At 39.1% G+C, this 12,158-nt stretch overlaps 2 protein-coding genes across 3 annotated transcripts; one reads left to right on the forward strand and one right to left on the reverse strand.

Moving 5' to 3' along the window:
* The first annotated feature begins 2,640 nt into the window (after window positions 1–2,640).
* Window positions 2,641–4,841, forward strand: LOC100705408 (E3 ubiquitin/ISG15 ligase TRIM25). 2 transcript variants are annotated; one of them, XM_005450528.4, is made up of 2 exons: window positions 2,641–2,959; window positions 3,219–4,841. In XM_005450528.4, the coding sequence occupies exon 2, from the start codon at window positions 3,221–3,223 to the stop codon at window positions 4,481–4,483; it is 1,263 nt and encodes a 420-aa protein (XP_005450585.1). In that variant the 5' UTR covers window positions 2,641–2,959; window positions 3,219–3,220; the 3' UTR covers window positions 4,484–4,841. The 2 variants fall into 2 exon arrangements, with proteins under 2 accessions (XP_005450585.1, XP_003443696.1); XM_003443648.5 differs by having other exon boundaries at window positions 2,643–2,959; window positions 3,199–4,841.
* On the reverse strand, window positions 4,234–9,572 carry ccn3 (cellular communication network factor 3). Its single transcript, XM_003443701.4, has 5 exons — window positions 9,373–9,572; window positions 8,912–9,140; window positions 8,564–8,818; window positions 7,968–8,191; window positions 4,234–7,804 (listed from the first exon to the last, which is right to left on the reverse strand). Exons 1-5 carry the CDS (start codon window positions 9,421–9,423, stop codon window positions 7,511–7,513), a joined length of 1,053 nt encoding a protein of 350 aa, XP_003443749.1. The 5' UTR covers window positions 9,424–9,572; the 3' UTR covers window positions 4,234–7,510.
* Between the last annotated feature and the right edge of the window lie 2,586 nt (window positions 9,573–12,158).

The following is a 12,158-nucleotide window of genomic DNA, read 5'->3' on the forward strand; positions in this document are numbered from 1 at the left end:
AAAATAAGACAGCATTAACACTTTGAACCTAGCTATTATTAACACTAAATATAAATTATAAAACTGAATATATTACATAGTGTTAACCCCCCTCCACCATTAACAAATGGTTCAGCCCATATGCCAACCGGATTTATTTCTTGTTTACAGTAGCAACCCATGCCTATGATTGTGCCAGAGCACATTTTGAATCAACACCACGGGCATTTCAGATTTCACACAGGTGGTTGGTTGTCACACTTTGAAAATGGAATGAAGGTGAGTTTTATTAACCCTCTGAGGTCCAGGACACACCTGACTGATTTAAGCTGATACAGCAACAAGCTGCAGCCACGCTGAGTCTCTATTTAAGCTTGTGTTGAAAGTTCGGACTTCAAAGTATACACCAGTTTTTAAATTTTAATAGCAGGCCACTAAATCTAGAGTTATGATTAAAAAAAATACATATGTTTAGTGCAGAAGAAGTGTTTGTTTTTTTGTTTTGTTTTGTTTTGTTTTTTAAAAAGCATTTTCTAAGGACAGCGCGAAAACAGTAAAGAAAGGAAAAAAAGCCACCTCTTTCCTACTGGTGGAAAAATGTACGATTTTAACCAATAAAAAAAATGACAACATGAACCAAAGATAGAGAGCGATATCGACAGCGAGTTTTGAGATGTGGGAGATTTGTGACGTTTAGCGTGGAGTGTATAGTTAGTGTGCTGTGTATTCGCTGTTTTGTTTTGTGTGTCAGTGAGGGCACTAATGAATGTGACAAAGGCAGATTGTAATGTAAACACTGTCTCCAGGTGGAGTGATACACCCGTTGTCAGGCCTGCAGGGTTTATCGGTGTCTCCTCTGTCTTGTGGCGGACAAACAATTTTTTTTACTGGCACAAATAATTTGTGGGTCATCTTATTGTGACACCTGATTGTTCTCTCATTTTCGTTATAGCAGTATTTTTAAATGGTTATACAAAAAATCAAACTGCCAGGTGCATTGGCTGCATTTTTAGATAAATAGTTGTATATAACATTATTGTTTACAAAATTTGTGCATAGGTTTTCAAAATTTAAAATTTATATTTGCATTTCAAGTTATGAAAATAATTTACTAAACATGTCTGTGTTTTTTACAGTAAAAAACAACAAAGGATTTTATGTTTTTTGTGTGATTTCAGATCAGTTATGTTAATATAGTAAGTCAATGAAAAAATAACTGTAAATTCAGATTTCTAACATTTTGTGTGGCCATTCAGTAATATCACTTCAGTGTTGTTTATGTGTTGATACACAGTAACTTGATGTTAAACCTTATTAGTCCGACAGAAACAAAAAATAAGCAGCAATAAGCAGCAAATTAGGTTTAAGCAAAATAAATGATCTGTTACTTAGTGGTTAATTTTAGTTTTATCAGCACATGATGGTTTGGCAAAGAAAACAAGTACTCCTGAGAGTTTGGGACACTCTTTTTGGTAAATATATTTTATTTTGAATTATATTAGAAACCACAGGTATACAGTTTCAATCAAAGTTTCATCGCCACTCTGTGCCTTCATGGCTTACATGACTGAGCCCGTCTATCCATTCACCTGTTCTTTCATATTTCCCGCCTCCTCATCCTCTCATATTTCTACTGACTTACAAAACTTTTTCCCAGCAAAAATATTTTTTCTTTTACTTTGATTACAGGAAAAGCACAGCTGAAACAAATTAGATTTGTGTTCCAGTAAGCCATGTAAGTGAGTCAGCGTGCACACCACAAGGATGCTGGATCTACTCCACCCAAATGGAAAGCAGTTCTTGTCTACATGTAGCAGAACGCTGGATGGACATTAGAAAGACCAGATATATTTACTGGTTAGCTTGCAATTGAGATTTGTGCATATGGATAAGGGGGTGGTGTGATGCTGAATGGTGAAAAGGGGGCTGGGACATTAAGTTAATGGCAACTGGACAACTGACTGACACAAAGCTATGCAAATATGTGAGAAGCCAGCTGTCAGTGTGACATGCTGGTGCCAAATGGAATCTGATACTGAAATGGAAACAACAACAACAACAAAACAAAATGGATTATATTCATGCTGGTAGCACTGAAAGTGTGTAAAGTGCTTAGCTTTGGTTTTATAGAAGAAAATAAAACATTATCATATAACTTGTTGACCAAGTAAAACTTTGCACTGTCTGTTTCTAGCTGGTTTTAAAATTCAGGCAACCATAATTAGAAACAAGAACTTCAGTCAAATGTCCAGGCAAAGGAAGGAACATTGCACAATAGTTAATTCCTGTAAGCAAAACACGCAAACTGTGTAAGTTAACCCTTTAAGAACAGAGGTTGTACAAATAACCACTTGCTTGCTACAAGAAGAAAGTCGTTTCTCGTGGCTTTTGTAAGTACGTTAATTTAGTGATTGCAGTAAGAGATAATCAAAGACAATACTTCTTATATAACTCGTGCTCTCAGTCATTTAATGTCATTATTTGCTTTTCACGGCTGTTAAGAGGTGAGGGTCATAAATAAACAAGTCAAGGGGAGTCAGTAGAGCATGGAGCTCTTTTCGTATCATTTACAGGGAAATGAAAGCAAACAGAACAGTTTGTGTACAAAGACAGGAAACAGGACAGAGTGTTTGCATACAAGCTGGGGCTCAGCTCCCCTGTTTTATGTAGAAAACTATGAAGTATTTATTACATATATCTAGGATGAGTATTTTAATACTTTGAATTCTGCTTATAGTTTGTTGTTTTTATAGTACATTTGTACATACATACTTTTTTGCGTCATGTGGATGCCAACAATAATTCACCAGTTAAACTTGGACTTGTGCCCTGGGAGTGTGAGTCAGGGGAGGAGGAGCACATTTCAATCGTTTATAAAGAAATGAAAGTGAGCATTGCAGCGCAGTGAAAAGTCAAACTTTTAAAGGCATAATAGTTTGTTTTAAAGAGGCAGCAGAACAGATCATATGTGTCCATGAAGGTAAGGATCAAGTCCTTTAATAACATCCATTTAATTATGTTTGTAAAAAAAAGTAGCAAAGTAAAGTAAATGATTAAAACTTGTTGATTAGACTTTTATGTGGAAGTTTAGTTGACAGCAGCATCGGAGTCACTTTATGATCGTGTTTTTAGCCTTGTTTTGTTATTTTTCTGGTGTGTAATGGCTCATATTAGTAATTCTATGAATTAATAGAAGGTGTTATTATTAATACTCAATAGATTTCAAACCCGTGCTGCAGGAATGGCTGCAGCCAGCAGTTTTCTGACAGAAGATCAGCTCCAGTGCTCCATCTGCCTGGATGTCTTCACTGAGCCTGTTTCTATTCCATGTGGACACAACTTCTGCAAAGCCTGTCTCACCAAACACTGGAAAGACAAAGACCAGCGTCAGTGTCCACTGTGCAACGAGAAGTTCAACAAAGGGCTCAAACTTCGTGTCAACACCGGATTCAGGGAGGTTGTGGAGAATTTTAAGACGCTCCATGTAACAGCTGAGAATAATTCTCCACTCGCACCTGGACAGGTGCCATGTGATTATTGCTCTGGCAATAAGTTCAGAGCCTCTAAAACCTGTTTAGTCTGTTTGGCTTCTTTCTGCGAGACACATTTAGAGCCTCATAAGAGAGTTGCTGCCTTAAAAAGACACAGACTGACTAATCCTGTGCATGACCTGGAGGACAAAATATGCATGAAACACAACAGAATTTTTGAGTTCTTCTGCAGGACAGAGCAGACTCGTGTTTGTACCCTGTGTACGGAACACAGCGCTCACGATACTGTCCCTTTGGAGGAAGAATATGTAGATAAAAGAGCTCAGATGGGGAAGGAAAAATTAGAAGAGCCAGAAATTAAACAAGAACAAGCACAGAATTATCAGAGGATAAAAGTGAAAGCACAGAGGAAGAAGAAAGGCAAAGGTAAAGCAAAAGCAAAAGTGCCTAATCAGATAGTAGGTCCTCCTGCTTTTTCTTCTCTCACTGAGGATCCACGGCATATGGGTGGCTATTCCTACATCTCTGAAAATAAGGGCTTGTCTGAAGGGAGATTTTACTATGAGGTTAATGTTGGAGGGCAGACCGACTGGGTTTTAGGAGTTGTCCCGGAGTCGATGCAAAGACAAAAGAAATTCAGACCAAACCCCAGGAATGGAAACTGGATTGTAAGGTCGGGAAGTAACTACTGCAGATGTCAACGATGCCTGCAAATGCCTGTTTTAAGAAGAAGGCCTGAAAGAGTCATGGTGTTTGTAGATTATGAGCAGGGATACTTGTTCTTCTATGATCCAGACAATGCAATGATAGTGTACTCTGTTACTGGCTGCAACTTCAGCGAGAGAATTTTCCTGTTCTTTCGTCCTTTTGAGGAACTCAGCTGTGTACAGAGGCTGCAACGGAAGTTGCGAGAAATTTTTCAAGATCCAGAATCAGTTCGCTTATACTTGATGTTTGCTTTGATATTCCTGGCTCTGATTTCATATTGGACGTCAAACAGTACAGAGGGCTAATCTGAGTCTACCAAAGACTGATGTCATTTCATTTCATTTCAGTGCTGGATGCTTGGCAACAATGGAAAAAATGATGTGGACCTTTTCTTTTTAATTTACTACTTTTTAAACTTCCTACTAAAATTTTTTTTTTCAAGAGTATTTCTTAAAGCATCATGTTTTTTTCATCGTTACTCTTCACAGAGAGACAGAGATGGATATCTTTTCCTTTATGAGCTGGAAGACTAACAAGCTGTGGTCAGTGTGCTTCCAGCTGCGTAGCGATTAAGGAATCTGCCACTTAGCCATGTGCAACAATATGATGGAACTTTATACACAAAATGTCAGAAAATCACAATAAATGGTTTTACAGCTGTAATTTTATCATTTTACATTATTATTGCACAACATGAAAAATGATTCACATTAGGTTTTCAAGAGCATGGTAACACCACTTGGGGGAGCAATATGCTCACGCTTTCTAATACCCCCTCATACGTTCACAAATCACTGATGTCAGATGAAATACTGTATACAGTACAACTAAACAGTACTTAATGTAGCTAAACCACCACATTGTTTTGTTTTGTTTTTCAATTAAAATGCTCCTTGGAGACTTAAGGTAAAAACAATTTGTTCTCTGCTCAGAAATTGAGGTTCAAGATTTTATATTTAGCAGCCCTGCCATATAAATAACTGGAGAGAAATTTCTAAGATAACCATAATGAAAGATCATTTTGCATTATCAGCTCAAAATTTCTATTTGCAAGGCAGTCTCATGGTCAGTCTTGCTGACATTCGCAATAGCCCCAGTTAGTGTCAGTAACATGCCAGCATGCTGAACTAAGAACATTATACAAGCTGAAATAATAATAACTGATACAGTGTTGATACATAAAAGGTTTCTTTATGTCAGTGATACTGTATTGACCTAAGATTTTAAATTGTATTCTGCATATTTTTCAATTTGTTACTGTATTGTTGTTTACATGTTATTGGTGTTCTGGTCTATTTCGCATAAGATGGAATCCATTCACTAACTTTTTCTATGCAAATCCCTCAAAAAACTAAAAGGGATGAATTTTTAATGTTACCAAGATATATACAAGAATTACAGAAACAACAATTGATACATTCGTATCAATAATAATAATAAAAAAATTAGAGTAAATACAACTGACTGCAACATAACAAACTTAAAATCCTAGAGCCACATGTTAAAAACACATAACATCTCCACACACCTCTGGACAGCAAAATAATGCAATCAGAAGCACCGACCACACTGTCAGCCCCCGCTGATTTGAGCTATGAACTAAAGTTTCTACTGAGGAGGTATTTTAGGAAACTGTGGCAGTCCCACAGGGAATATTTGGGTTTTCCATTATGACCGCCCAGGTTGGGTTCATGGAGAGAGGTCAAAGAGCCACCTCCCGCTGTCAGCAGAGTTCACAGGGTTTGGTAATTCCCAGGTCCCAACACAAACATCTTAAAGTTTCAAAAGGGAATCCTTTGGAAGAGGTATTTCCTAAAACACGTGGCTGAAACAAAAAATATGTCAATTTATTTCTGGGAAAAAGCCCATTTTTGTCATTTAAATCTGTGAGTGTCTGTGATTTCTCAAAACTATATTATCAAATTCTAAATTCTTCTTCTTCTAACTTCTTCTTAATGTAGAGCAGCCATTGTCAGTTAAGTAATAGTTTGCATATGCAGAATCTGACAGATAAAACTCGCGTAGACATCAAGTACAGCAGAACAGCACGATATAGCACAAAGATCGACCACGCATTCAGCAGCATCAGTAGCACGTTGTGTCCTGCAAGCTTTATTCGCAAGCTGCAAGTTTTATATTAAAAACTTGCATGTTTCACATTTTGCTCAAACCCGTTGAAAATGATATTTTATCCTACCTTCATCCCAAAAGTAAGAATGATTCCAAATGCATGTTAATAAAGAAAACACAGCTGTCATACAAAAAATACACCTTTATTTCAAATGCTGAGTTTCGCAATTTTTGTTCAGAAACATACAAAAAGAAGCCGAAAAGAATCAAGCAGAAGAAATATATACAATTTGTGTTTAATATTACCAATTAACTCTGTGTATTCAATACACACTCGGTCAAACAGGCTACACAGCAAGTATTTACAAAACTTTTGTCATGATCAAAATAGCTGTTATGTGAGCTACTTTAAATAAAAATACAGAAACAAGTCCACTAGAAATAAAAAGCGTACATTTGAAACTGAGGCAAGATTTCAGGACAATGTTAGAAATGGCACTTAGACACCACAGTGACCTCTCTTTCACTGGTTGAGCTTTTGTTTGCAACCATGTCCAAACTAAACAGTTCACTTATTTCAAAAACGTGTCTCACAGTGGGAGAAAAGGTTACTGATCGCCTCTGGCTGTAACCTTTGCTCTCACTTTCCTCTTTTCTGTCTGTTTATCAAAATGAATTTTAATCCAAGTGTCAAGCTGTACAATAACATTTATTCTGATACAGGGTATTCTTGAATTTATTAGCAATAAACATTGTGTTGCAGAAAGGCTTCGTACAGCCGTGACACAACCCTGTGCTTGTATATCATCATACTACTCTACCTCTTTAATAGAGGGTGTTTAAAAGACTCTTTACAGCCTACACTCATCTGTCCAAATCTATTATGGAAGGATTGCAGTATGCTGTATCTGATCTCCAGAAGTGAAGAGGCCGCATAAGTCATAAGGTTTAAGTGCTTTCATCGTACTTAATAAAAGTAAAGATTTTTTTTATCTTCCACAGGATGTGAAACAATTCCTCACCAGGAGATATCAAAAAATGAACATGTGAATACATGTACCACAATGGGCAGATGTCAGATGTGTATATGTCCCAAATTATAGCTCTATAGAATATACTGTGTATAATGGGAATTGTTTAAAATAAGTTCTTCATTCATACTAAAGATATAGATGGTTTTAGAACAGAGCCATCAGCCCCACTCTGGTGTTTGACTCGTGATAATTGTGATCTCACTAATAAACTTTTGGGTGCTCCCTGATCTACATTCTCATGCCAGTGTAACCCAGCTCTGAGGGCGGCCACGCAGCATTGTCTCGAGGGCAGTGGCGGTGGCAGGCACACGTCACGATCACCATGACAGGCCTCCGTGTAGTTTTCCCATTAGCACACTGGAACTCCACCAGCGTGGTTTTGGTTCTGTGAGGGGTGCAGCAGCGTCCGTCTGTGCAGGAGCCACAGAAGCGAGGTTTGTAGGCTTGGACGCTGGTGCAGTTCTTATAGGAGAGGTGAATGGCTTTGCTGCTCCTCACCATCTTCTGGCACCTACTGCCTCTCTGCAGGGAGCGGTAGATACAACAACTCAGTTAACGTGCGCTACATCGCTCTGGAAAATAACTCCATTCTTGTGCTTTGTCATTGTGAAATTAGCTCATGTGGTCAAGTTACGCAGATATAAGGAAGCTAAAGAAAATGCAGAAACCTCTACTCAGATTGTACCTTTTGTGCAAGCTGTGTCAGCTGGACCTGCTGCTCATCGCAGGGTCTAATCATACACAGCCGACTCTGCTTCACCATCTCACACCGGCTGTTCTTATTTGTGACCCTGGTGGACACCCCCATGCCGCACGTTTGAGAGCACGCTCCCCACTCTGTAGTCTGCTCAATGCAGTTCAGGCTACGGTCCCAGCCGTCAAAACTCACAGTTTCTTCCTGACGGTAGGCTGAATGAAACAGAAAGGCAGAAATTAGACAGAAATCTAAAAGTTTCAAAGGATATTCTGGAAAAGCCAGTGATCACCATGTGCCTTGGCATGTTTAAGAGACCATGCTCAGGTTGCACATTCCAGACTCATATTACAACACTGTCTCTTTGTTCTGTGCTTCCTCGTCCTCAAATCTTACTCTGATTTCCTCTTTTACTCCTTCCCCTGGTTCTTGCTACCTTAACTCTAAACATGTCAAAGAAATATGCGAAACCTTTTACCACTGTGTCTCACAGAGGAGTGACTCCAATGTCAAAAAACAATGTGCAGCTTATGTACACCTCAGTATAAACAGCCCATCTCATTTCATCCTACTTGCAGTCTTCTCACCTGCCATGGCAAAGCTGCCCAGTGCACTGGCCCCAGCCTGGGGCTCACACACCCACTTCTCACAGCACTCTCCGGGCACCTGGATCCTGCGTGGCATGGGGCAGTCTGGTCCAGGCAGCATAACATCCACTTTGCAGCGTGACACACATGCCACCTGCCCGTCGCGGCATATACACTGGTACTTACAGCTGGGGAAAAAGGTCTGACCGTTCTGGTAGGCAGAGCCGTCTATAACACACACAGCTACCTTGGGAGCTGGAGGAAGGAGGCAAGAGAGGGCAAAACTATGAAGGGTTAAGCTATGATTTTGAAAAATCTACTTAGTAGCCCTAAGATCATCCCATTCACCTGTACAAATACCAGTCCTCTTGTGGATGTCAGCTGAGTAGTCACATTGGAGCCCTTTACGTGTGTCACAGGGGTTCATGTCAGAGCACGCCTGCCCTTTTTGACGGGCGCACACCAGGCAGCAGATGCAATCATCCAGAACCAGAGGCACCCCAGGGGGACACATGGGAGGCTCTTTAGGGCACTGGCATCTCCGTGGACACACCTGGCACCAGACTAGTGTAAAAACCTAAGGAAAAAAACAAAAAACGTATTTTACAAGTTAGTAAATCTCCATTTTTAAACTGATTGCAATAACTAATTCTTGACCATTTAGAGTAAAACAAAAATATAAAAATATATATAAAATATATATAAAACTATTTAAAATGATTTAACTACCTGGTATTAAATAATAAAACACGTTCTATGTTAAAACCTAAAGTCTTACAGGGATATTTAGTTACCACTGTGATTCCTACCTGTGCTGTGATGAAGAAAACAAATACCACTCTATCCACCACACTGACCATCTTCCTGCATAGAAGCAAAACTATTTGCAGCCTAAAAAACGTTCAGTTGTCTTCAGGGTCCGATTTGAGTCCTTTGGTTCAGGGTTTATTCTTCCCTCCTCTCCGGCTGTGTGATGTAGCAGAAGGTGTCTTTGTCGTTCTGGTCAGAGTTCAGAAGAGGAGGACCTTAAATACAGCCCAGCTGTCCTGCTGGCACCATGACGACAAACAGGAAGGAATGCTGGAAAGATCTCCCAGACTGCTGGACGAAGGCAAGGGCTGCATTTTATGGAGCGATCGGATCAAAGAGGTGCCACAAACCCAACAGAGGGTCCAGCTGACACAAGATTGGATTCTCTGAGAAAACTTTTTTATTTTATTCAGCTGAATTAATCATTATAAATTATATTTGTGCATTCACTTGATTGCACAAGAAACAGCCATTTTGTTACATACAATTTAATTAAAACTATCTATATTATGGGTTCCTTTTGTTGCAGTCCAAGATGTTAATATCATATACAGTTGGCTGGCTCTTACTTTGAACCCTTTGACCTCTTTCCTTGAACCATGCCTTGGAGGTCACAGTGAAAAACCATGCTATTCCCTCTAGACTCATTTCTAGTTCTTTAAATAGCTGCACAGTGGAAACTTTTGGTTCATCAGCAGCTTGGAAAAGCAGGGAGATGACAAAAACACATCTGTTCTGAGGTGTGTTATGGTTTCTTCTCACCAGACATATGTCCATGCAATAGAGATGAAGCTAACTGGAATCCAAAACGAAAATCATTTAATGTGGGCGTCTGATTCCAGTCCAACACAGTTTTCATGATCCTCATATAAAAATATCAAGACATGAAATAGGTTCAGTCTTTGTAGATGTTCCTGCAATCCCACATGCACGTTAGGAGACATTTGAACTAAAGCAGATAACCTTGAAACTGGGTTCACACAAAGTGGATCCAGTGCCACTCAAGTACAAAGTGGGGTTTAATAATGTGGGTGGCAGATGTTCATGAAGGATGCCCTTCACAACCCCAAAGGGAGTGTGTCTAAAAGTCCAGAGTAGTAACAATATAGTGCAGGAGATTAGTGTTCAGCATTTTCTGTTTTGGAAAGTTGGCGTACACCACCTGGTTTCACTCAGTAATACCAAATTTATGCATGCTGATATCTGTTTTGTTGCTACAACAATATATATTTTCTCACATTTCTAAAATAAGTGAAATAGTTCAAAACTATGATCACATCAGGAAGTGTGTCCAGGTTCCAGCTGTTTTTAAAAGCTTCCCGGTCCTTCACAGTATACTGCCCCTTTGATAGTGAGCAACATAAAGGAAGCCAAAAAAAAAACAACCTCAAACTCTCTAAATAACTTGGCCCTGCCAAAAGCTTCAAATTCAGTGCTGTTCAAACAGCTTTACCAGAGGAAGCCAAAGAATGTCAAACTTCACAACTTTGTTTGCTCAGTCTGTGCAGGCTTCTACTTTTTAACTTCTTCCATTATCTCCTGTTCAGCTTCTTTGGACTAATAGGAGGAAAGGCTGTGCCAGACATCTCATCATGTGCAGTAGGACGTTACAGCTGATACAATGTCACTAAAAAAGAAAAGACTTTTTTAACATCCATCATCTGCTTTTGTTCTTGTTTCTTTACACTATCAACCATCCAAGATGCCTTTCTTTTGCTATTAACTGGCAGAAAAATACATTATTTGAATGCTCTTCTAATATTTTTCTTTTTACCTTATTACAAACTTTACAACTTTTAGATTACTGTAGAGTTTGCACTGGCCGTGACCATTAGGGAAAATATTTAAATTCTTGGATATCTTAGAGCAATGTGGTGACAAATCTGTAGATTTAAAGGAATGGGTCAAAAAATGTAGATGACACCGCAAGAGAAGGAATACTGTAGAGGCATTTATCCACATGTGCCAGTCTTTCTGTGTCTATATTTATTTCTCCAGAGGGGGTCTGTGGCTACAATGGTAGATGAGGTCTCACCCCCTTTTTTGTTATTGTTACTCGTCTTTTGTTTACCTGCTAAATGCATTTTATCATCCAGCGGTAGGACACGTTTTAGTGCCGATTTAAAATGAGATCTGACACACTGAGAGGTTATTACCATAACTTGGCCTGTCATCCTGCAAGTTGTTGGTGTTGGACTCTGCTCTAGGGCTGTAAGCTTTTTGCATAGTGGTCAGGCCACACAGTCACAGCCTCCTCTGAGAGCTTCACGCCGTGATTCTCTGAGAGTTTACAGTTAACAATATTTTGCAACAAATAATAAGGAAACCTTTGTGGTGAACACTCTGTGTGGTGGAGTTGGTGGAGGATTCAGCATCTTTGACCTGTTCCTTATATTGCATACAAATTTGTACGATGGAATAGCCACTGTGACAACGTACCATCTAATGGTTTGTGACTACTGTTTTAAAATTCAAAGTTTAGCATTCTGTTTCCCTTTGAAACTGGGGGGGCCATATTTGGACAAAGTTATTGGCTTATATCTGGCAGGCTAGCCTGGTTAGCAAGATGGAAGCATGGATCGCTGGACAGTTATACTGGATGCTGACTTAAAAACATTCACAAAACAAAGGTAACTATTTTTTTACATTGTAATAAAATGTAAAACAGGTGAGTTTTGCCAATCCATACATTTTTCCATCCATCTAGTCAGTCAGCCAGCCTGTGTGGAAGCTGTGTGCATAGATTTGGCTTTGCAACCAACCTTCAATAGGACATTTGAACTGC

Source organism: Oreochromis niloticus, linkage group LG11 (assembly GCF_001858045.2).
Source record: "Oreochromis niloticus isolate F11D_XX linkage group LG11, O_niloticus_UMD_NMBU, whole genome shotgun sequence".
Classification (NCBI taxonomy): Eukaryota; Metazoa; Chordata; class Actinopteri; order Cichliformes; family Cichlidae; genus Oreochromis; species Oreochromis niloticus.

What these genes read in the sequence shown, in the direction of transcription:
- LOC100705408 (XM_005450528.4), top strand. Translation starts at nt 3,221, where the DNA reads ATGGCTGCAGCCAGCAGTTTTCTGACAGAAGATCAGCTCCAGTGCTCC.
- ccn3 (XM_003443701.4), bottom strand. Translation starts at nt 9,423, where the DNA reads ATGGTCAGTGTGGTGGATAGAGTGGTATTTGTTTTCTTCATCACAGCA. An exon ending in GGGCAGCTTTGCCATGGCAG is followed by an intron (nt 8,192 to 8,563) that starts GTGAGAAGACTG and finishes TGTTTCATTCAG; the next exon opens with CCTACCGTCAGGAAGAAACT. An exon ending in TGACACAGCTTGCACAAAAG is followed by an intron (nt 7,805 to 7,967) that starts GTACAATCTGAG and finishes CGCTCCCTGCAG; the next exon opens with AGAGGCAGTAGGTGCCAGAA.